The 24,851-nt window shown below is 42.0% G+C and overlaps 1 protein-coding gene across 8 annotated transcripts in view; it reads right to left on the reverse strand.

The window, feature by feature from the left end:
* The window catches only part of KALRN (kalirin RhoGEF kinase), a 514,962-nt gene that overhangs the window by 88,759 nt on the left and 401,352 nt on the right, over positions 1-24,851 (reverse strand). For 7 of the 8 annotated variants that reach the window (XM_030485889.1, XM_030485893.1, XM_030485888.1 and 4 more), the window contains exons 35-36: positions 12,562-12,591; positions 10,746-10,992 (exon numbers count right to left, since the gene is read on the reverse strand). In XM_030485889.1, coding sequence (XP_030341749.1) covers positions 10,746-10,992; positions 12,562-12,591 — 277 coding nt within the window. The remainder of the gene's footprint in view (positions 1-10,745; positions 10,993-12,561; positions 12,592-24,851) is intronic. The other variant, XM_030485890.1, reaches the window with a different exon arrangement.

Consider the following 24,851-nt stretch of genomic DNA (forward strand, 5'->3'; position numbering starts at 1 on the left):
AATGGGTACTTCCATCTGTCCAACTATCTTTTGTTCAGCAGAGAGAAGCACCAGCCCCAGTGCTGCTGAGATCAGGCTCATCTCTGCTGTGCCTGCGTGTCCTGTAGCATGTTTTATGATGGCAATCAGCAAGCTGACGGGGAGTGGAATGTGCATTTTTGCATCTTTATGTGCAGAAAGACACATCTTTAAAATAAGGAAAGGCTGTAGCAGATTGAACATTGTGGTATATACATATATAGCTCCCAGGTGAAGACTATGTACAAAGCAATTGTCCTGTGGAGTAGCACTTGTATGCATAGCACAACTACAGCAGATTTGTCTGAACAGATGTGCAATGGCTATGAAGACTACTGGGGTGTAAAGCCTGAACTACCTTCCCCTGCCATCCATGCACAAAACTTTTTTTTACTAAGCTTTTTCATGGGTTTGAATGGCCTTCCTTTGCATCAAGAGCACCCTGAGTCCTTCACACTGCATGAAACTTAATCTGACTTTTGCAGTCAGCGGAAGGAAAAATGTTCTTATTTCACTGAGTAAGAATCCTGCAGAGTTAATTCTTCAGTGTTTTTCTGAAGAATGCCATTTGGCTTTTAAGGACAGAATCTGTTTTGTGATACCTAAATGCAATTCCCATAGCTTTCCAATGAAAGTGGGTATATATTCCTTGGCAAAATGCAGCTATTAACTTAAAATTCTGAAGCTATATGAAATCTGCAGAGAAAATAAAGAGCTGGGTACAGTCTGGAAGGAGTAAAACTGAAATGTATGAAGACCTAAAAATACTTACTTAAAGTGTATCCTGAGATGAAAGATTTCGGTGTTCCTCCCTAATCTAGAAAATAGAAAAATGCCCTTGAAATATGAACACTGTGTGCTACTTTTGAACTTACAATCCCTTTGGTTTACAAAAGCAAAGGGCAATAAAGTTATAGTTTGGAGTCAGGCAGTTTAATGTTTTTCATGAGAAACATGGAACCTTAGGTTTACTTCATGAAAACAGGAGTCGCCAACACATGTGAGCTGCAAATTGTCTTGCTTAAGATAAGAAGCAGGGCTGTTCTATCATGTGAAGTGTTGGATAGTCCATTACTATTGTTTCTGTTGGGAGGTGCACCTTTAGACAGACTGGAGGCCATCCCAACCTTTCCTGCAATATGCAAACAATTATCTCTTGCTATTTTTACACTGTGGAAAATTTAATTTGTATTTTGCAAACCCTACAAAGGGAAAAAGTACTTATTAAAAGTACTTATTTCACTGCATTACAATTCTGCAGAATCAATAATTATTTAGTGCATTTATGTAGAATACATGATACATATGTAGAACAGTACCTTTTAATAAATGCTCAGGACATCCAAAGACAAGAATGGTTTAACCTCTGTTAACCTGTTCTGAACCATAAGAGACTTATTTAAACAGATTTAAGGGAAATATAGTCAAGTATGGACCCTGCCTTAAAAAAACAAACCAACCAACCAACCAACCAACCAAAAAAAACCCCAAACCTCCAAAAAATACAATTCTGGCATTAAAGGCAACATTTATAAGAAGAGATAATAACATTTAGTGAGACCAGTTAATAGGAATAGAACAAGTACACTGGCATTTATGTAAATAATCTCCTGCCATAGACTTCTAGACCATCATGTGACAATAACATTAACTCTACTTTCTAGAATTTGGGATTAATCTGAACTAAGCAAAGTTTACATTGGTTCAGGCTCTTTTGCAAAATGTGTAACCTGGGAATAACTGCTCTGACAAAATGCTTATGCAAATGACAGGAAAATCAGGTTTCTTGTGTCAGGATCAATATATCAAATCTGTGCAGTGTGCTGAAGCAAATATACTTAAACATAATTTCAATTACTTGAAATACATTATTTAATACACATGTGCTTTGTACTGCCGTTTGCATATCTCCGTCTCAGACTGGTTAGGGAAACGGGATTTTTTGCAGAGCTAGTTCACTTCAGAACATACTCATAAAATATTTGTTCAAGATTAGCAACGGAAGGACAGCCCAGCAGTGAACAGGCCTTTCAGGATGCAAATACTGCATATAGGATTAGTCTCTTTAACTGTCTGGAAGCTGAAAAGAGTGAGGAGGCAACATTTTGGGGAAGCTGCAATCATCAAGTATTTGTTACTGCAATTCTTGCAAGTGCCAGTTATAGGGTCAACCTTTGTCATGATGCTATTAAAAAGTACATCCACAGTTTGACATTAAGTTAGAAGGGATTTCAGGCATGAACCCAGAACCAGCAGTTTATTTTTCCTTCATGCTTAAACTTTAAGCATTTCAGGGAAGAGGATCAGGCAGTAAGTTGCAGTGTATTGAGCAAGGTGAGAAACCATGAGGAACATAATAATTAATGGTGGCTCATTGAAGCTGGTTACACAGCAAAAAAGCCTAGGCAAACAACCCAGATCCTACTCTTCCCCCCATAGTCCCAGATGGATTACGGTCCGATGTCCATCTGTGAAGCTGCTAAATTTAGACTGGCCTCAGAGGAAACACAAGACACAAGCTATCCACATGCTCCTGTTGCTCTTTCAGGATGACCTTCCTGTTAGCTTGATGGGCCAAGCACTACAGAACAACTCCCCGCTTCCCACCACTCTACATGTATTTCAAGACACACGACTAAATACAGAGGAAATAGATTTTACTCAAGGAGCTATTTTTATACCCTTCCTCCAGGCTTCTTGTTTCTCACTAGTGGGGCAGAGGCGTGGAGATGTTATGGCTGCTGGCTTCAGGTCAGATCTAGTATAAAACCTCATCCTACAAACTGAACTCTCTACTCCACCTGCTTGCTATGGTGTCTGCAATGCACTGAGGAAACACAGCTCCAAGAAGGAGAAGAAACAGAAGGCATCTGTAAGGTTCCTGTGCACTTAATAATAAGAAACAGGCATCACATTCAGACCATTTACCCATTCATTTATTCAGTAGAACTGCCTTTGGCCTTTGTGATGTCCCAATAGTTGGGACATCAATATGTGAACAACAAAAATTAAAGACTCCTTTTCCAGCATGTCTTTGAAGACAAGCTGGGAGAAAAGACCAATGCAGTCTTGTTTGTCCAGGTGTGCACAGCTGAAGTCCTCTCAGGTTGTCCTCTCTCAGAAGGGGCCAGGAGAGGGCTGTGGCCACCCACCCGCCCATCACCTAAGCACCTAGGTCCTGGCAGCAGGGGCTGGCTGGGACCTCCTCTTTGCCTGTGAGCGACCTGCAGCCAAGGAAGGATGTTCTTTCTTCTCTGCAGGATAGGGAAAGGGATGCTTTGGGACTTCTCAACACTTGCGCTGAGGAGTACAACCCCATCCCCTTGCACAAAGCCCTGAATATCTGGGGCTTAACCTGGTCCTGGAAAGCAAGGGCTGGCCCTAGCAAAGAAGGCTGGAAAGCCAGGAAGGCATGGAGAATTTATGACCTTGGTCTTCCATAGAAGCTGTGGGAGGAAATGAGGTCCTGAGATTAATGCAGAGAGCGACTCTGTGTTACATTATTTTTTTCCTGTGGGGAAGCATGAAAATGCCTTCTAACAATGACTTTACAAGCAAACTTCAGCAGGATGTGAGAGTCTCAGAGAAACATCAAAGAGTTGGGAGAATGCATGGCTATGTCTCAGTGATTCGACTTTCCTCTGCCTCATCCTAAAATGCTTAGCCACATCTGCCTTAGTGTTGCTCTCAACACCTCAGACAGACAGAAATAAGACACATCAAGAGAGGAAACAGGTCCAGAGAGCCCACAAGAGAAAGCCTCTTTAGAGCTGTGATCCCTCTTCCCCTGCCCTCAGTATCACTGCCGAGTTTCACCCCAGTTTCCCTGCCAGACTAGGTGCTGCACCCTTTGGTGCTCTTGATGAGCTCAGTTGGCCCCAGCATTTTAATTTCTCCCCCTGCTTTTTCTTTTTTCAGTGAAAAGAACAGCACAGACATTGTACAGTGAAACTTGGGGTTAAGCTGACAGGGGAGTAGGTGGATAAAGTTTTACCCCCTGTCAGAAGGGGAAGCAAAGGCAAAGTAAACAAGAAAATTTGCAGGCTTTCTCTCTTTTAAACAAAGACTCCTCTGTTTAAAATAATAAAAATCGTCTGTACAAAAGCAAAGCAACCTCCTCCAAAATAGCTTTTCCTGTTTTATCAAAGCATTCATCAAAATTGTATTTTCCACAAAAATAAAGCTCCAGGTAGAGCACTGGAGGCCTTTTACTTTGATTAGATAACAAAGCAGCTGATGCAATGAGTATAATTGACTTTACTAATATGTCCTAAACAAGTCCACATGGCTGAAACTAGCTTTAAATATCTAGTGATGCCATACTGAAAATAAGAAAAGATAATGAAATAGAAATACCATGTCAGAGAAATACAGGTATTTACAAGACATCAGAATATGGCTCCAGCAGCTTGCATACAATCTGCGACCACGACTTGTAGCTGCTGCAAATTGCTGTGGAAGACAAGTATTTGCCATGCTTGGTCAGGCTGCCTAGCTTATCTAGTTACTCTGGGGGTGCTTGGACTGACACTGCCTTTAGGGCTTGACTGCAAGACTTCACTATAGTTTTGTCTTCTTGATGTACTGATGTACCCAACAGGTATAATCTGTGGTAGAGCTACAGTCGTAGTGACATGAATATCCCTACACCTGTATGGCTCATCCTCCAAGGCTTGAATTGGCCTACCTCTTAGAAACAACAAAAATCAGATCTCATCACTCATATCACCAAATATTGTTAAATATTTTTTCATTTTTTATTATTTTGGAGATAGCAGAGTCCATGAGGAGGTGTAAGTATGGACAGTACCACTTTATGGGTATGAATTCTTTTACAGGGTGACAATGACATAGGAGAAAGCACAGAGGTCTGGGATCAAAATACTAGTAGATACAGGAGTGAGGCATCACCAGATCTCTGTCACTGGGGCAGAAGTGACCCAGAGAAGTTTTGATGCCCCATCCCTGGAAGTGTTCAAGGCCAGGTTGGATGGGGCTTTGAGCAACCTGGTCTAGTGGAAGGTGTCCCTGTCCATGTTAGGGGGGGCTGGAACTACATGATCTTTAAGGATGCTTCCAACCCAAACCATTCTATGGTTCTATGATTTTATGATATGGTGGGGAAAAGCTGCGAAGAGCAGTGGAAATGAAGACAAAGAGCTACTGTTTGGTGAGAGAGAGGAGGGAGACACAGGAAAAATAAAGGAAAGGGTGACCTGATTGAAATGGCAAAGTTGTTTTGAGTTCTTTCATCTTTCTATTCCCATTCCTTTCACGGATGCATAGAGCCACATTTGTATAATGAGGTAGAGCAGTAGTTCCAAGCTGGGCCCCAGTAGCCCTTTGTGCCAGCCCACAGAGAGCTGCTGTGTTACACCACACTGGGTAGCCAACCTGTTTCCAGCTGCTCTATCATAGTTGAAAAGGAGTAGAACACAGCAAAAACTTTCCTGATGTGATTTTTCCGCATAAGCCGTGCCCAGAACTTGTAACAAGGATGCCATAAGGCATTAAATGACTGCAGGAGGGGTCCACGTGATCTCTCTTGAAAGGCAGTCTATACCATGAAATTTTGACTCTGAACACCCTTGTTGGAATGGTGTTAGGAACAGAGCTGAGGGTTTGTTTTTTTATTTAAATGCTTCATATTTATATTGACAATGTGAGCCTGAACATTGTTTGCTTGATAGAAACCCCACGACCTGTTTATGTGCCAAATGAACAACTGTGCTACCTAATTAGATGTTTCCTTTAGTTCAGAGCCTTACAAACATTTTAATCGACTACTCTTAATTAAGACTTTCAAAAACAAAACCAATTCCTCAGCCTCTAGAAGGACGACTGAAGGTTTAATGCAGTGCACTAAAACTTCTGAATTGTCCTCACACAGCTCCCCCCAGGACATCAGGAATCATTACCATCTAATATGTTTCACACCAGAGACTGTTTAAAACACAACAGAGAAAGTGCGTGAGCCAATGCAGATCACAATTTAATACTCAACAGGAACAGGGACACAATAAAAGCAGCCTAGACTCTTTTCCCCCACTAGAATACAAGATGTTCTTAAAAACAGAGACGTGGGAAGAAACAATTATGCTTTTCCCTGCACAGATCACTCTTCTGAGATCAGGAACTGGAGGAAAGAGACTTCCAACCCCAATAAGAGGTAGACTAGCCTCACCAGCTTTGAACACTAATCCATTAAATGATCTACTTCTTCCCACAAGGAGTGGTTACAAAACCACAGGTCTCTGCATGACCTCTTTTTCATCAATGCCACTCTTCTCACCAGCCTCGTTAAATCCTTATTCTGCTTCCTTCTTTCACAGCCCAGCCTGCCATCATACCTTCCAGTCTCAGGCTCTCTCTGGCTGTAGGGTCAGGCAGACAACCGCCTAAGCATACAGGCTATCACCTGAGCAGCACCAAAACTCCTGTGCCTCCTGCCCAAAGTCTGGTGCTCTCCCTCCAGGGCCCATGTGACCCATCTAGGAAGTGCAGGCGAGGTGCTCACCCTGCTAAAATACACCCTATGAGACCTATGTTCCCTTTTCACTTGGAAAAGAACCAACTGCTTCTCAGTTTGCTCTGTTACAAGGACCCACCACTGCCACCAAAGCCCTGCTGTTAAGTGGCCATCTGCCTGCACAGCAAGATGTTTGCATAGCATCTTAAAAAAATGTATTCCTCATCTCCTCCAGAGATATGTATCAGACACAAGTATCCTGCAGGCAGGGTCTGGTTTGGGGCCCTGAGCAGGATCCCTTTTCATAACATCAGTCCAAAATAAGTGCCATAAAAACCTAATTTTTTTTAACACTCTTTTTTTCCTTTAGTGATGGAGGTTGCTTAAAATTACTGCAAAAACTATCCTCTGTTACTCTTTGAATTACATGTGACTTTGATGATACAAGAAAAATGCTGCATGAGGGGTCATAAGACATGAATTTTAAGATCAAGATTTCACCTAAATGTTTCATGGGCCAAATTCAAATTTGGAATCACCCAGTCAAAGCTAACAGGCTGACACCAGGGATATGCTTGTCACAGTGAGCTTAATGAATATTGGCTAAGTCATTAAGTTCCTTTCTATCCTTGTGGATTTCTCTTTGAAATTTATAACTGAATACCTCAGAGCTCAATTATAGGGTAAAAGAGACAGGAATAAAAATCACATCTTTCCTGTAATCAGCCATGTGGGATAGTTCAATCAGTGCTACATTCCTAGTGTCACAGGTCTTTCTTTTTCCTTCCTAGGAATGCTACTCAGAAAAAACCCCATCCCATAAATTCTTGAGTACAGTAACAGAGGCTGCAGATGAGTTTCTTTTACACAATCATCTGTAAATCACTTGCAAAAGGTGAATACTAGAAACCTGTTCACTTTTTTTCAGAGGGCAACTGCAAACACTCTCAGGTCATCGGAAAGGAAGGATAGGCAGGACTATACTTGGGCTCTGAGCTGTAGCCAAGTCATGAAAAAATCCAATGTGTATCCTCCAAAGGAACACAGCCAGCAGTCAGACAGAAGGCTGGGAGAGCAGTCCTTAAAGTCTCTGCACTTTTACTGTTTTCATCATCAAGAGAAATCTGTGAAGATATTTCATTACAAAAGGTAGGAAGTATTCTCTTTCAGGTTTGTTCTCTTACATTCACACCACATTTTTCCTTTTGCAATATTTTATGTTAATTCATTACCTAATTTCAAATGAATAGAGTAAAAAAGTGAGGAAGAGCCAGAGCACAAGTTCAGTTGTGAAGCTGGGGTTTGCATTTCCAGTGGCTTTCAGTGAGGCTGTTTAAAAAGGATTTTTTTTCGTTTGATGAGGACTTGCACTGATGCTCTACAAAATGTTCTGGTGATCCCAACAAATCTTTCAAGCCTTCATCTGTTCAGGTGTTGGCTGACATTAACTTCTTTATTCTTTCATTTTAAGGATGGTAGGTAGCTTCTGTGAGCCACTATATTTATAGTCCACCATAACCTATAATAGGACACAGTGATTTGCAATTTCCCACTAAGCAGATGTAACTATATTTTACTACTTGTCAAAACCTCTGCATGTTTCTATCATAGATGGCAAATTCTATTGTTAGAATTGTTAAGTTTTGTGAATAAATACTTTCTGTTCTAGAAATTATAGTGCTTGTAAAAGCAAAGAATTATGTCTCTTGGTAATTGCAAGCAAAATTAACCTGCTTTTCTGCAATTGTGTATGTATACTTGAAACAGACAGGGGACACCATTTGATGTCGATATAAAATGTGCCAGCCTTTGTTTTGGGTTGTAGAGAAAGGCCAGAAATTTTTCAAGGGTGGGATTCTAAGTCCAACACATGCCTAAAGCTACTGAAAGTATAAAAGGACACAAATATCAATAGGTAGAAGCCATTTATCATGCTAATCCTTCCAGCATCTCGTGACACCAGCAGGCTCTTCCAGTGGCTACTGCATTTTCCCCTTTAAACTTACCACTCTTTCTTTATTCCCAGCATCTGTTCATTCAGTTTAAACGATTTCCTGTTTTCCTAATAGAGGGAGAACTGATTAGACACAGAACCTATTTGCTGTACTCTGGCCAAAATTGTGGATTGGGTCGTTATTTTTATTATTTCTAGCAGCACTTCTGGAGATCCCATTAATACTGAGGCTCCCTGATACAGCTTTGGTATGTGCAGGAAGAAAACTGAGGCTGGGTGGGAAGGAGATGTAAGGAAGTAACATGAATACATGGCTGGAGCCAGTCGGCCCCAGACTGACTCTGCACCTGCTTGGAGATGATGGGACAAGAGCCAGCTCCAACCTGGAAGCGGTCGCTGCGTCTTACATGAGATAACCAGCCCCACAGGTAGGCAAAGTGTGCTAGCGCAGACGCAGTGCTGTGCTGACACAGCCTGGTGGCCTCCAGGCATCAGTCAGCTCTGGTCCACCAGCCACAGCCTGGCACTGTGCCTCTCACACCATACCTGTGGTGCAGTTGTGCCCTGAAGCTCACACAATTGTACCAGAAGCAGAGTGCCCATGTCTCTTGCCAGTCTGCATCCCCTGCACCACTGTCTCCATCCTCCTCAGCATTTCCTGCATCCCTTTCTACAGCCTACTCCTGTCATTTTTAGCTTTATTTCAATTGAGGAAAAGCTCTACAATGTAGTGCACTGAAATGAAGTTTAAGTGGTGTCTCACAGTGTCCTTCAGCAGAGGACACAGGCCTGACTGCCGGACCATGCACCCAGCAGACACGTCTCTGGCTTCCTGTGAGTCATGCCAGGCTGAGACTGCTCTTACGCAGACCAGGCTGATTTTCAGTTTTACCCTACCCTGTCTATTCACAGATTTAATTTGCATGTAAGCAACTGCAGTGCTTCTCAAAAGACAGCTGAGGACTGGGACAGGCTCCTGTGGCAGCAGAAGCAGTGCAGGGCTCTGGCATGCAGCAGGAAGGAGACATAGCAATGGGTCTAAGAAGTGCATGATGAGTTTGGAGTTTGCACCACAGACAGAGCTGACAGCCAGCACTGACTTTGCCTCCTCTCTCTTGCAAAGCAGAGCAAAGGGAAGCACCTAACCAAATGAGACCTGCTGAGGGGGTCAAATCCAAGAGAAAAGCTGAGCTCTCCTCCCCAGGGCTTAAATCAGATGACTCTTCAAGGGAAACGCTGATTGCAGACCCTGGCCCTACCACACTGCTCTGTCCTGGGGGTGAGCCCCACACCCAGTCTCCACAGCAGGAGTGCAGGCAGGGAGCAAGGATGGACTACAGCCCAGTTTCAGTGCTTTTTCTCAAAACAAAGAAAACCACCAAGCTTAACTTGCGCAAACAAGAACAGATTGAATTCTATTTCCCTTAATACAGAGGGAAAAATAATTTTAAAAGCCAGTTCATGTTGGGGGCTTGAAGTCAGGAGTGGGTGACTGGAGCCTTTTCTCCCTTGACCTTACTTGTGTTGTGCATGGCCAAAAATGAGGGCACAGCCAAAAGGAGACCTTCTCTAGCCGCGCTGAACTGGACTGGTTCTGGTCTATCAGTCTGGAGTGTCTCCTATGCCTGGTTGCGTGGATGCTATACGCAGGACACACATTGCTCAGAACAGAACATCAACTACATAGGCCACAGACACCACAGAGACAAACAGTATTTCACCATTCATTGTGGGTGAAGCCCACGCTCTCAGAATAATACCAGGGATATGTTTTATTGCATGCTAATTGTAAAGGAGTCTTTCCCTGTTGTACTGTGCCATTACACACAATGTCTTCAGTTCACAAGTCAATAGAGTGTACCAGTACTCACTGGTGGCTTCTTTGCACTCCTTTGCAGTAATAGACAGGCAGCAGGGATATACTAAAAGACCATGCACTAGTGTGCATTGTGGCACTCATAACATATCCACAATTTGGGGCACATACAACATGACTTTCCCTCCCTCTAGGCTTTTAGGCACTGAAAACAGTCCCTTTGTTGTTAAAGGTCTTATTTTTATCCAGAATCTCCAGACAATAATGACCACCACACAGCAAAAGACGCACATGTACGAACATTGATTCATGGAATGGAGTTAGGCTACCACTGTGCCCATTCACAGAGATCTGGTAACAAAACTCACTAATGACTAAAACAGCTTTTTACCCACACCGACTGCAAAAGCAGCCCAAGCAGCTTTGCACTTACATGATACAAAAGGGGAAATCCGAAATGGTCTTAAACCTGCCAGACTGGGTCCTACCTTTTCCTGAAGGGAAGAAGCAATCCATCTCCACACTGCTGCGGGAATGGGAAATGCAGAGAGCGCTGCTGGGGACCAGACCTTCCTGAGGGGGGCTCCGCTCCGTGGTCCGGACCAAACACCAGCCTGGCCGTTCGCTTGGCCTCTCCAGAAGCTCCACCGTCTGCCCCACCTGAATGCTCAGCTCGCTGCTGTGGCTTGCGGTGAAGTCCTGGAGCACCACCGTTAGTTCATACCCTCCAGACAACTGCCCAGGTTCAACAGGGAAAAAAAAAAAGAACAGGAATAGAAGTTAGGGAGGGCAGGATGAAGGCAATCGTCTTTGCATCATATTTACACTGGCAAAGACAGGATTTGTGTTCCTTAGAAGCCAAGTTAATAATTTCTTTTGTCAAAGTTCAACATGGTGTGGCCCTGGTTTCCTTTACTTCTTATTGATTCTGCTGGGCTGAAGTGAGATATCAAAGCTACCCACCCAGTAACCTACTGAATGCTAGCTGTGGGTCAGTTTTCTAGCTGTGACTGCCCATCAGAAACCTTGTGCTTTTTTCTTGCTTTAGTTTCTGGGGTGACTTTTTAGATTGGCAATAGCCCAGGCTGCCTCTGTGCTGTGCCTCGTGGCAGGACAAATTCCAGCTCACCTCTCTACAGCATGAGATAGGCACATTCCCATATGCTACCGCAGTAGTGAGGGAAGAGCTACATTTTATTTTTTTCTTTTGCAAGACAAGAAACATGCTCTCATCTTCCCTAACTTGCTTTAGGGACCTCTTGGGAGACTAGAGAATCCTGAAGGGATTCAGATCAGAAAAGCTCCTCCCATGCTCTCTGATGGAAAACAGAGGTGTAAATATATAAACGTAGAGTGATTGATTATATGCTGACTTCCAGGATTTGTATCTAAGAATAAATGTATCATCTTACTTCCGTACTGAGTGCTGGCAACCTGCTGCTCTTCTTCAGCCCCACACCCTGCTCTGACTCTCGATGAACAATTCTGGTGTCTGTTTAATCATAGCCTCTATATAACCAGAGACTGGATATATAAGCACTTGTGTATATAGCAGAACAAAACAGACGAAGTGATTGCACAAGCAGCAGAGGTAACAAAGCTTAGTTTTTTACAGGTTTTGGATCTCAGAGTTGGATTCTTTGGTGTCTAAAAAGGTGTGAGCACAAATCGAAGTTTTTCTGGCTTGAGGAATCTTTCTTAATGTTCCACTGCAATGTGGATTTCTTGGTGTCTGCCTGTCATTAGGGACCCTCCTTTCAGTATTTCTCCTGTATGTGCTGCCTGCTTCCCTGAAGCATGCAGGAACCTTTGAGGTCCTTATTCCAGTGCCAAGTTTGATAGAAATTATTTCACTAATACAAAAGTTATCATGAGAATAGTAAATCAGCTGCTCCAAAACCAGTGTAATACCATACATCTCATTTTCTTAGAATATGAGAGTAAACCCAAGCATATTATAAAATGTTTTTAAAGGAACAACTAGTAAACCCAGCTGAATTGGGAGAAATTTTATAAGATGCTCACTATCTCTGTGGAAATTGGGATCTATTTATCAGCTTGAATGGGGGAAATCTTGAGGAGAGCACTCTCATCTCTACAGACTTCACTCTTCAACTGGTACAATCTCAAAATCCCTTATCTTAGCCCAAACAGCCCTGAATACACACTTCTGTGGAAATAGCCTGCCTCCTCACTCAGTGGCATAGGGGTTTGTGTGTCCAAAGCAGGGGTGAAAGAAATTCCATTCATGGGGTGACATTTACAATTACAGAAAGGGGTCAGTGGACAAGGACTGGTTCTCACCTGTCCTGTGTCTCTGCCGTAGACGAAATGCTAGATTTGGGGAAGAAGAAGGAAATATTTCTCTGAAAGATTATTTGTAAATAAATAGAAAACACAAACAAAACAAACCATGGCAGCTGTTCCAGGCCATTCAGACAAACTGCTGGCATTAATCCTGGCAGAAAGAGCTCACTGGGCTGATGAAAGTGCACAAGAGATCAGTTTATCACCTATCTATGCAGTTTATCAGCAAACCCACCATTCATCACACTGACATAATCTCCCCATAACTGGAGTACAAACATTCACACGTATGCTAAGAATAAGTTATTGCTACAATATTTGCTGAAGGTTTTTTGCTATGGACTAATTTGAGGAGTAGGAAATATTTCTGATCCAATATGGTATCTGATTTAGTGTGGTATGAGATATTTAAGACACAAGAATAAAACTGACAGCTTCTCGGTAAATACACTGACAAGTCTTACCAAATGTGATGAATTTCCCCTAATTCTTCTACTAGTCCATGCTAGGTAAATTTTCTATCCACCACATTATGCTATATATATTTTCTCTGAAAATAATTGACTCCTTCTTTTAGGAGAAAACGTGAACACCCTCTGTACCTACTCTCCCCGAGGCGTTATTTCAAGCATCTACATGTCCTGCACTCGAGTACCACTAGGTGTCCGTGTTTGCCATCACACGGCAAGCTAATTTGCTATAAAGAATTAACTCGCCTTCAAAGTGCTTAACTAAGTATGATGTGCGGTGTCTGGGCATGAAGGAGCTGGTTCAGACAGGATTCCAAGACCTACCACTTCCAATGATATAGGCAGAGGATGTTCAGGAATATTAAAAAAAATAAAATAAAATTCTTCAGATGGTTTGTGTTAATTTTTGAAAAAATAAGTGATTTTTATTGCTTAAGGAGGAAAGGTGAAACAGCCCTGAAATATTCCAGGGAAAAAGGCCTAGTGAAGGCAGCACTTAAATTTGGGACTAACAAGGCACTTCCCAGGGAGCATTAGCCTAGGAAGTGCTCTCTGCCTGCAATGCTGCCCTCCTCACTGTGGGCTAAGGTGCAGCTGACCTCAAACCGGTCTATTGTAGACCTTTGTAAATCGCTTCTCAAATAACTGAACATCTGTGGTGCAAACACATGCTTCGATGGGGGCAACATCTGTAAACATTATCCCAGAGGAAGAAGGTGTACTCCGTGACCCTCAGGTACCATCTAGACCTGAGCTCCTGTTTTCTCCGATTCATTAAAAATAGTGATTTAATATAATGAGAATGGGAAGTAATCATCCCCTCTAGGAGCTGCTTGGCACCCGGTTATCAAGCTCTTCCTCAGCAGGGGAGATTCACACACACACTGGCTTTAGAAGCCTGCCTTTGATGTGTGAGGGAGGGAGCTAATCTCCCTCAGTCTCCTGGAAGTCATATGAATTTCTATCACCTGCTCCTCCAACATCCTCAGTATGGAAACATGGACTGATGCTTCCCCAGGCTCCAACTTGTTGGTTGGAGGCAGTGCTAAAATAATACATTTTCAGTGAAAGGCCCCCTCTTTGGCAGGAGGAATTAAGCAGGTTGCCTGTTACATGTGCAGGTGGTAGGTGCAAGCAGTTAGTTCAGGCAGGGGCCCACAGATCATTTTTAGGTGCCAGTCACAAAGAACAGAAAAGGAGCTCCTTCCGTTTGCCCAAGGACTTCCAAGTATTTACCATGCCTCTTCTGTGTCTTACATATCACCACACCACAAAGAACATTTACTTACCAAATTAACCCACAGCAAAATAAACTCTCTAGAAAGCTATATAATACTAATACATATACAATTTGTAAGCCACTGAGGAATAATGCAAATTCACACATATTGAATTTGGTTTGGAAAGAGAAAGAAAATAGAGAATGCCCTTAAAATTGAACTTCACAGGTAGATGGCTTCATGTTTTAACACGTAATGTTCACTTTTATTATTCCTGTGATAAAATCCACCATTAAAGCCACTGACTGGATACACTTAAAACCCAGACAGCAGTCTAAGCTGTATATGGCACAACAAGATCATGGAGAGACATAAAAATAAAAATAACAATGCAACATGCCTTTGCAGAGCACAAGGCATAACTGAAAGATCTGACACAGGGACAAATCTAATGAATTACACAGCAAGCAATAGCCTTTAAATCAGGAAGAAAAGGAAACAGTAGAAGCAAATAGCAAAATGTGATGAGGAAGCAGGAAGGCTCCAAGCAGTCTGAAGTGAACGTGCTGTATGTCCTGAGAGAAGCTAGCAGGAGTCCCAGTCTGTCTCCACAGTGCCTGCCTCCAGCAAATCATCTCCCATCGTCTGCGTTCACTTGTCCCTGGGCTAGGAAGCACCATTGTACATTCAGTGTGTGTGTTTTCATCAGGATGTTCTACACATATCAAATCTGAGCTAGAACGGAGCCCTACCCTATGCCACCAGCGCAGGCAGGGACACAACTGTGTAGCCATTGAAAACTCCCCTCTCTACCACAGGACACTGCTCACAAACCTCTGAGCATCGATCAGAGCAATTTATGTCAATTATGCCACAGTATCTGGTGCATGAGTTTTGTCATGACTTACATGAACCTTTTTGCTTCTGGGAACACCCAACTGAGCGCCCATCAGCTGTGGGAGGGTGAAGTACAAGCAGCCAAAATGATCCCAGGCGTGGTCACATACTGCTGCAGGAGCACCCAGGCTGCTCCAAATGCAGGAGCCATCTCAGCTCCAGGGACCAGCAGGTACTAGTGCAGGATTACCGTGAGATGGTCTTTCCTGTATCGTAGTACGTGTGCACGGCTACTGCTGCATCTGTTTAGTTTTCAGCCACAAAGCAGCAGCCAGAGGAAGCAAGGCTGAACACCAGAGGCATATTGATCATTATACTGCAGATGGAACACACCTGTTAGGTCACAGGCTGGCCTTTGTTTCCTCTAAAATAGATCTTCAGTAGTACTAAATCTACTCCAGTTGAAAGGAAAGTGGGAATGAATAGTTCTCTTAACTGGGTGAGCAGAGATTTGGGAGATGGGTGTCTGAAGAAAGACTCCTCTGCCACTTCTTAAATGGGTATCTAAACGGTATATTCTGCAAATCACAATGGCTTTCACAGTGGTTCTAAAACATGAACCCAAGATCTGAGAGGCAGAGAACCAGTAATAGTGATACCATAGTGGTTGTGTCAGCATAAGTGAATAAATACCAGCTGCCCTGGCAAATGTAGCAGGCATTTCAATTGTCTGTTTCTACAAGGATGCAAAATACTGGTGTGCTTGGTCTTCCCTCCTGTGGCACAGGGCCATAATTAAGGTTTTAGTCCTTTCATAATTAAGGTCTTAAGCCTGCTTCGAGTTTCCTCTTCATTATATTTTTCAATCATAAAATCATGTTCAGAAGCAGAACCAGCAGTGCACAACATCTGCAGATGTAGGTAGAAACCAATATATTTCAGGTAGGTAAGAAGTTGTTTATTCTGCAGTACAAATCTCAAGACAACATATGATTTGCAGTCAAAGAATCAGCAATGGAAAATGAATCTATGAGGGTCAGAAGAGCTTCTCAGTGTATTTAAGTATTTTGAAATATGCTAACATTGTTGTAGAAATCCACACTAGCTGCTTATTTACATATATTCATTAGGACACAGAGCTCTGCTAGTTTAAACAAAGCATTCTGTGTGGTGTTGCACTATGTCCCTAATATAGATTGCTAGTTTTCTGGTTTTTTTAGGCTTTCTGCCCATCTAGTTTTGGATGACAGCCAGTTTTGGACAGAAGCATTTAGTCACCATAAACAGCCTATTTCAAGTGGGTGTGAGAGGCAGCGGGAGCAAGAATGGGATTTGCATTCTTATCAAGATATTCAACAAAGTGAATAAAACCACTTAGATGTTGATTTTGTCTGTGCTGAAGTAGATCCAGGAGCTGTCACTCTAGCTGGGGGACAGGCATGAGAAATCTTATCCCCTGCAGAGTTCTTTCTGAAAATTTCTGTAATTTTGTAGAGATTTTCTTTTTACTGGGAGGTAAAAAGAAAAGAGAGGTATTAAATTCAGAAGAAGCCTTTGAGGAATTTCAGTACTAGAGAATTGCTTTAGTTTTCTTACTTTGCAACAGGCTCTGTTTGGAGTGCAAACACTGAGTCACCCATGTTCTTCCCCCTAATGCCTCTGCAGCTTTAAAGGATGTTGAGCTTAGAGCTCTGGCAATTCTGGTGGAGGCTTCATTGCATCAGTATGGAGGTGTTTGTATAGGGACAGACTGTATTTCAGGAGCTATGAGGTAAACCAGGAATATCCTATTATGGTCAGCAGAATTGCTCTGAACTGAGTTCAGAATCAGAAATTTGGGAATACCTGACTCATCTCTGAGCCTTTCTTAGTCCTCGGGCCCCTCTACCCATCTTCCATTAAGATGGAATTGGTGCTTCCCACTCTTTCTGTTTTGCCTGACAGACCAGAGGGGATCACTGCTTGAACTTCATGGGAAGGTCTCTTTGTATTTAAGCAATTAGCCAGACACATGGCTAGGATAACGGTGACATGCTGTAGCCCAAATGTACCATCTTTGCTCTTCTCACCAAGGAGATAAGAGAGGCATCTGGATGTGCAGCATTCTATAAATCAAGATACAGTAAGTTATTCCACAGCAGGAAGTAGAGACAGAGACGGCATGTGGGACATAGAAATATGCTAATGGAAAGAAAATCTGGTGTTATGGTCTCAAATAGCATATACCTTTCCCATCCAGCATCTCTTGCTGGATTCCCTGCTACACGACCATATCCTATATCTGCTGGATTTTGGACTCCGACATATGCTGACATCTGCAGAACAGCTTGAATGGAGCTGTCTGAGTATTTCTGGAGCTTTTTATCCAGAAAGTAAGACTAAAGTCGACCCAAATTAAACAGCACGCCCAACTATAAAAAATGCTTTTGAAGATAAAAATGACCAGACTCAGTTTCACCCAACAAATTGAATCAGAGCATCAGTTGGTTTTTGATCCTGTAAGACTGAAGGTTTCCTCATGCATTTGTGTCAGAGAGCTGCTGCCCAAATTCCATTCCTTTTACTTCCCTGGAGAACCACAAAATGGAGCAGATATCATCTGTGTTTCCTCAGTGACACAGAGCCAGCACAACTGGCTCCAGAACCCTTTGCTGAGAGTGTTGCAGAGGGTGAGAAAGGCATATGGATGGAACCCTCCAATGTAAACCTCTACCTGCTGCCTTTCACAGCCACAACATGTTCTAAACTTACCCAGGGTTAATAAAAGCAGAAGAAGAGATTGAAATCAGGGAGTACTGGCTACTTGCTTTCTTTCATATGTCCAGCACAGTCTGAGCAAAGCAGACAGTCTTGACTTGGGAGGTCGAGGGTTTCAGTCAACAGATGATCCATCAAACATTAACTCCCAAGACACTGCTAGCCAGTACACAGAATTGTGTATTCTGGCCAGGAACTCTGTGGAAGACCATCAGGCACAAGCAGCACAGGTGAAGTGTGCACAGTCAAAAGTCTACACAGCTGATGAGTTCTAAATAGAAATAAGAATAGAAACTCAGCTGCCTGCATCACATACCTGGTGCCACTGAAGAAGGAGAATTCAAGTCCAACAGAAGCTTCAGAAAGAAAAAAGGACAAGCACGTGAGCCCTTGCAAAGTGTGGGCAATGTGCATATCTGTCTTCATCTAACTGGGGCATTCTGTGTGGCCAGAGTTTTGAGAAGGGAAGAATCAAAAACTCTTCTAGCAGCCTTGTTCCCTCCTCAGACAGTGTTCCCAGCTGAGTAGGCCTCCCACTATTTCCTTGCCATCAGAGAACCTACAGCTTCCCTGATATCAACATCAGGGAACGATGAGGATCTACAGGCCCCTGATTAGCCACCCCTGCTTTTAAATTACACCAAAATAAAAATAGTTACCTGAAGAACAACAGCTCAAAACAACCAGAGGAGAGACCTCAGACTGATGCCCTCTTGGGAAGGAAGCAAATGATAGTCAGAGGAAAAGCACAGTAAGATCACCCTGTGGATTCTTTAGAACTAAGCAGATCTCAGTTTGTACATTGGATCAAATTTGCTCAATACAGATATCCGCAGATTTTATTTCCTTTGTAATCTGGGTAATTATTGTAGACAGGTATGCAGCTGTCTGCACAGTTACACTTCTAATGGAGTTATGAGAAGTGGTATAATTTCAAACAATACCGGCAACAGATCTCCCTCCCTTTGTCAAACAAAAAGCAGACATTTCCAAGACAAGCAGCTGTAGATTGCTTCAAAACTATGTTATCTTGCTATGGTACTGTTGTAAGAAGCAAGTTCTTGAAGGCAGAGAAGGGATAATCTTATACTCTCTCCTTTACCTCTGCTAATGTGCAGGGACCAGAATTTAGTGGCTAAGTACCACTGTGTTTTAGATACATCTAAGCCTGATTACATTAGATAGATACCCTCCCTAGTGAACAGCCATGCTCAGCTCCCAGCACTGTTATGAGCAGCAGACAGAGCTGATGGGAGGATCTGCCTTCCTGTGTCTCAGCCCAGCCCAACTCCAGTGATGCTCGTTCATCGCAGACCCCCTGCTGATCTTCACTGACCTGCCTCAGGTGCTCTGGACTCTTCTAAAACACAAAGACCTTAGCAGTGAAGGCTGTACCTCTGAAGGCAGCGTGGATGAGGAGCCCAGCATACAGAAATGGAAAAGCCTGCACTGATGCTTGGTAGCATCATAGGAAACCGCAACACTCCCCCTTCAGGGGTATTAGCTCCTCAAAATGGCTAAGAATCAGAACAGAAAAGCCAAAAACATGATGAAGGATTTAGAGTATCCCCTGATGTTTTTTCCCAAATTGTTGAATTCACAGAACAGATGTTTTATATAAAACTGGCTTTGTTCTTAACTGGGGGAGATTATTCAAACGATGTCTAAGCCATATGGTCTTGTAAGTCTGACTCCCCTTTGCCATTGCTGGAGAGGCTAGCTTGGCATCCCTCTCCTTTTCCAAGTAATTTCCTTTTTACAGATATAATAGCTGCTATTTTTCTTTTTTATTGTTGGTCCCTAGGTCCCATTACTATAAATCAGGGCCTTAGGCCCAAAATTAACTCATAGGTGAATTTGAATAAGTTACTTTTAATGATTTTCAGTAGTAGGTTGGTCTAACAACATAGAGGGAAATGCATATTTGAGATGACAGAAAACACATCGGGAGGAATGATGACAGTGAGTAGTGTTCATCTCCAACACTACTCACTGGAAGGAAGACCTGGTCCCAGCTGGCACTTTTCCTGCCCCTTTTCCGCTTGCAGGTGTCATACTGCAGAGGGTCAATTTTCAGGGGGATTTAGTGCACACTAGGAAAAGCAGGGCACATTACTGACATGACTGTTAGACAGCACCACATGCCAGGCAGGCTTCAGGCTGAAAGAACATGTGATGGTGGAGGGCGCTGCTCTGCCCCAGCACTGCACTGGGCACGTGGCTGTCTAGTGCCTGTTTCTATGGCACCCAGTGCAGTACATGGTTTTTCATCAGTTGAGAGTGATAATGCTTCTGGTAAATTCAAAGCATACTTTAAGAGGCTGGGGCTGCAACATAAACTTCGGACGCTGTTTGGATGAGGTGGTTGCAGTTAGCATGATAGCAGTTGGAAGCCAGACAACTCCACAAACCCTTCTATCTCTCCCTCAGGCTGCTTTCTCTAAGGCCTGCAGTTTACTGGCTGTTATATATAAGTCTCCTGCTCAGTGTTCCCATTAACCACCATATAAAAACCATCCATTGATGCTGCAGATAGGCTGCATGGATAAACTCCGCTTGAAGCAATGCCCACCTTGAACAGGAGAGTCTGCAGAACTGTTGCATGCCCATACCCTCAGTCAGTGTGGCACTGTGGAAAAGGGAACTTGAGGGAGATGATTACTTATGTCTGAGTCCTCCCTATTGCTTACCTTGTCCATTGCACCCACTGATTCATTTCAGCATTGCTGCATGATCTTCAGCCATTACGATGGGTCACAGCTTGAGTCCTAACAGTCAAATCCTGGGGCTTTCTTTCTCCTCTCTATAATACCGCTATTTACTTGAGGTGACCTCATTTGCCGAGTGATGTAACAGGGTGCCCGATCGAGCCTGGCACGTCTAAGCAGATGTTTTCACAGAAACGGCATTATGAAATGAAAATATTGCCTAAAACCTGAGCAGCACAAGAGATTACAATGGCCTTTATGCAGATCAGCTTACCTAAAATAGCATTGAAAGGCCTTTGGCTGCAGTCGTATGCTTCCCTTTTTAAAACGAAAGACTGTTGCTTGTACTACTGTAATGTGACTCCCAAAGAAACCAGCAGCTACAGGTTTTGAATTTTATCATTGTTGAAGTCTCTGTTTGATAGAGTTGGCTGGAACATGTCCAGAGGACTCTCCTCCCATAAAATTTACTTCTTTAACTACAATAACAAAAAATGGTTACACGCTTTTTTTGTGTGTGTTTTGTTTTAGTTTCTAACGAGGTAATAAATTCTATTTCAATAAAGAATATAAATCCAAAGAATTTGATAGTCAATCTGATTTGCTTTGTTTCAACACTCATTGACTTTACCATCTACAATTGCTGTCACGTCACACTATCAGGCAGGGCTAAATATGGATCAATGAAGTCCAACAGAAACAAATAGAAGATTGACAGGAGCCTGAAAGAACTTGCTGTGTTCATTTATCAAAGGATGAGCAGAATAATAAGATCTATCGATAAGCACATTCCCAGCTCCTGCTTAATTTTTTTTACTGGAGACACTTCAGATAAAATACTCTGGCCTATGCAATCACTGTTACGTGTAAATGGATCCTGAAAGAATATGTCCATTTCTGTTCTTGCTAGACTCAGTTCAATCAATAGAGGCCTCAGTTTTCAAAACCAGATGCCTATGTTTATCCACAACACTCATGCATGTGTCCTGTTGTTCCCCAAAACACATTTCTCCTTTACACACAACACATGCAGACAAGGGAGATATGAACTAAGCTTAAGACATCCTAAGGGTATTTGACAACATGAAATGCAACAGTGTCCAGAATAAACAACATATTTTGGGAGCTGAGTATAAAATTTTCAGCATGATCTCCAAGTACACTTAATGTTTGACATTACTGTATCCTACGCGTCTCTAAAGCCATGTGGAGGACACGTTCAGGGCAGCTCAATTAGAGAGCTACTGCTGTGGATTTCAGAGTCACAGAGAAGGGATGGAGCCTGAAGACAGTGAAGTTGGGTGTGAATTGGGCATTTACTTCCTTTGGGTTTCTTTTGAAAATCCTAGGCGAAATCTCTATCTTATGCTTAATCGGCAAATATAAAGATATGTGCTCAGGGCAGCTACATTTGAGTTTTTTGCTAGCAACTGGGAATTAAACTATGTAAGAAATTCTTTTGCAGAAGGACAGTGAATCCAGTGGATCTGACAGTGAATCTGACTTGCCTTGTTTCAGCTTCTATAGCAAAGGATTTTGTGCCATCCTAACCGCAGATGAGGGACGACGGGAGCCCATGGACAGAGGGATAGAGGTACTGGAAAAGCACAGGGCTGTGCCAGAACAGGGGCAGGACAGATGACAAAACAGGGACCTGGGGATGAACAAAATAATATGGTGCATACCAGCAGTGGCAACTAGCCAGGTCAACAAACAGCCCTTACTGTTGATTAGCACTTGTAACGAAACAATTCCAATAAAAAACCTTAATTCACTTGGAGGGGAATAATTTCTCAAACTGCATAACAGATAATCCTAAAATGAAATAAGAAATGATTAAACTTTGCTGCACTTCCTTAAACTCCATTTATTATTAATCGTAACATCCACAGCCTGCCTGCCATCCTTGTGTTTGCATGCTATTAACATCATATTATCACACCTACTTAAACTGAATACCCAACAGGGCACTTCTTTGGCTGAATATCTCCTTTTCCAGTCAGATTATGTTCCCTTAATAAATTCTGTTTCACTAATTCAACATTTCTATCCACTTTCCAGCTAGAAGGGCTTTAAAGAAAAGGCAGTGACTGAGAAAAAACTCAGGAAAATGTGGGGCTTTTCTTTTTGCCAAAGTTTTTCTCCTCTTTAGAAAAATCCCCCGATTGCAGAATTTAAAAAGATAGTTTGGCACAGAAAGCTAAGAAAATTACGTGGGTAAATGGACATTTCATTACTCTAACAAATGTCTCTTTCATGCTCCCCCTGAATATACAGAATTTGATGCAAGAGGCACAAACTATAGGTCTAATTCAGCAGAACACCCACACGTATGCACAAGCTCGGTAAAAATCAATAGGACTTAAATTGTAAATTGTGTTCTTTTGTGAGTCAGGACTGATGTGAATAGTTGCAATCAGGACAAAACAACAAGCAGTCCATAAAAATGAAGGCGCATTTAAGTATTCAGTAAGATCATTTGATCACATGATTCTGCAGTATCTTACAGGGTGGGATGCTATTATATTTCTGGAAAGAGGGATTTGGGCCACTGAGAAATAAGTGACTTGGTTCCATTTTCCAGTCTCTATTTATTTTCTCTGTGTTACACCAAGCACGTGGCAACTTCATTATAGAGACCATAGTCATGTCTCATGGATATGGGATGATGAAGACAAAAGGAACACCTTCCAAGCTAGACCACAGATTTTGCCATGTCTCAGCTTCCCTACCAGTAGTAGTAAGAACTTTGAGTCTTATTTCAAGACTGTTTATGAAGTCTTTTTCTTGTCTTGCAGCCACAAAGTCCCAAATAAAATTATATTATACTATGGTGACTTTAGATCACATGAAAGATCTTTCTGTCAGTCTGAAATTACCAATAAGGGGTTTAAAAATAATGTAGAGGAGTTTACAATGTTTTCCAAACTGAAATTACAATTATGGTTCTTCATAGATACTTCCAGAGTATTTACACATACTCACCACAAGGGCAATAGTACTAATGTAGCTTAACCTTATTTCTTTCGCATTAAGGACAATTTTATCTTCTACAGAAAACAAAATGTTTATCACCTAGTTTTACTTTTTCTACCTCCTTGAAACTTGGCAGCCATTTGACATCATCTGTCTCTATTAGAATGCCCTGGGTTATCAACTGACCAGTTATGTTAATTCATTGGCTATTTGGAAAATTACTATCCCAGATAGTTCTCTCTTGCAAAGATTTCTACAACTCACTTGCTCTGCTATGTACATTTGGTTTGTATTTGTATAGTAATGTCATTTACATTGGCTGACTCCATTTTCCCTTTCTGATCACCGTATGTCATTTTATGTCATTCTTTTCTCAGCCTTAATTCCACTTTGCAACCCAATATAATTGACATCATCATCCATATCACAGGCTTTTCTTCTCCTCTTACAAACTATATGATAGGAAATACTAAGTTTCATGCGTATTGTTTAGCAATAACAAGAGATCACTTTAATTTATTTGAATTAATGAGTTACCATAGACAAGAAATGCAACTAATATAAATTCATGTTTTAGCTATGGTAACAGAAAACTGCATCAGCTATTGACACAGTGCAATTCTTTAAATGATTCAGTGTCTTCTGCAAACACATCATCTACGATTTTGCTAGTAAACATGAACAGTCCAAAAAAAATTAACTGCTTCCCCTGCTAACACATTTTTTCTTGTGAAAAGAAGTAAGCTTATTTTTAAAGGAATTCTTAAAGCATTTTTTAATGGCTAAAAATGGGAAGACAGTCACAAAAGCAACACTGAATGAAGTGAAAAAGTGATCTAATGTAATTTTGCAAAAATAAGAAGTAGCCAGTTAACAACACTAAACACAATAGCATTGCAGTAAAAAAATGGTAGGAAAACAGTCATTCCCAAAATGGGCTACAGCTTATTGCTGCGTATCTACAGCTATAGAAGTGGTGTAACAAATATAGGTTTGATTTTCACTTTTTACAGAAGTGTTTCTAAAAAGTTCCTTTGGTAATCACTAGCAAAACTTTTAATCTCAAGCAAAGCAAATACACTGAAGGAATTTGGTGCTCTTCTTTTGTGGCACAAGTCTGCTTTCACCACCCTCCAAAAGAATACCCCAGATAGGAGAGTTGGTAGAATGGCATTGCATGAGCTAATGCCTCTTAGCTGGATTTTTTTGCAAGTGAAAGCTCCAACACCACCTGCTCACAGTATGAATCTGCTACAGCTCAGGAAAACTGTCCTGGGACTTGAATAACACTTTCTAAACCTTCACCCAAAGTTGTTTAG

The sequence above is a fragment of the Strigops habroptila genome, chromosome 5 (genome assembly GCF_004027225.2).
Source record: "Strigops habroptila isolate Jane chromosome 5, bStrHab1.2.pri, whole genome shotgun sequence".
Classification (NCBI taxonomy): Eukaryota; Metazoa; Chordata; class Aves; order Psittaciformes; family Psittacidae; genus Strigops; species Strigops habroptila.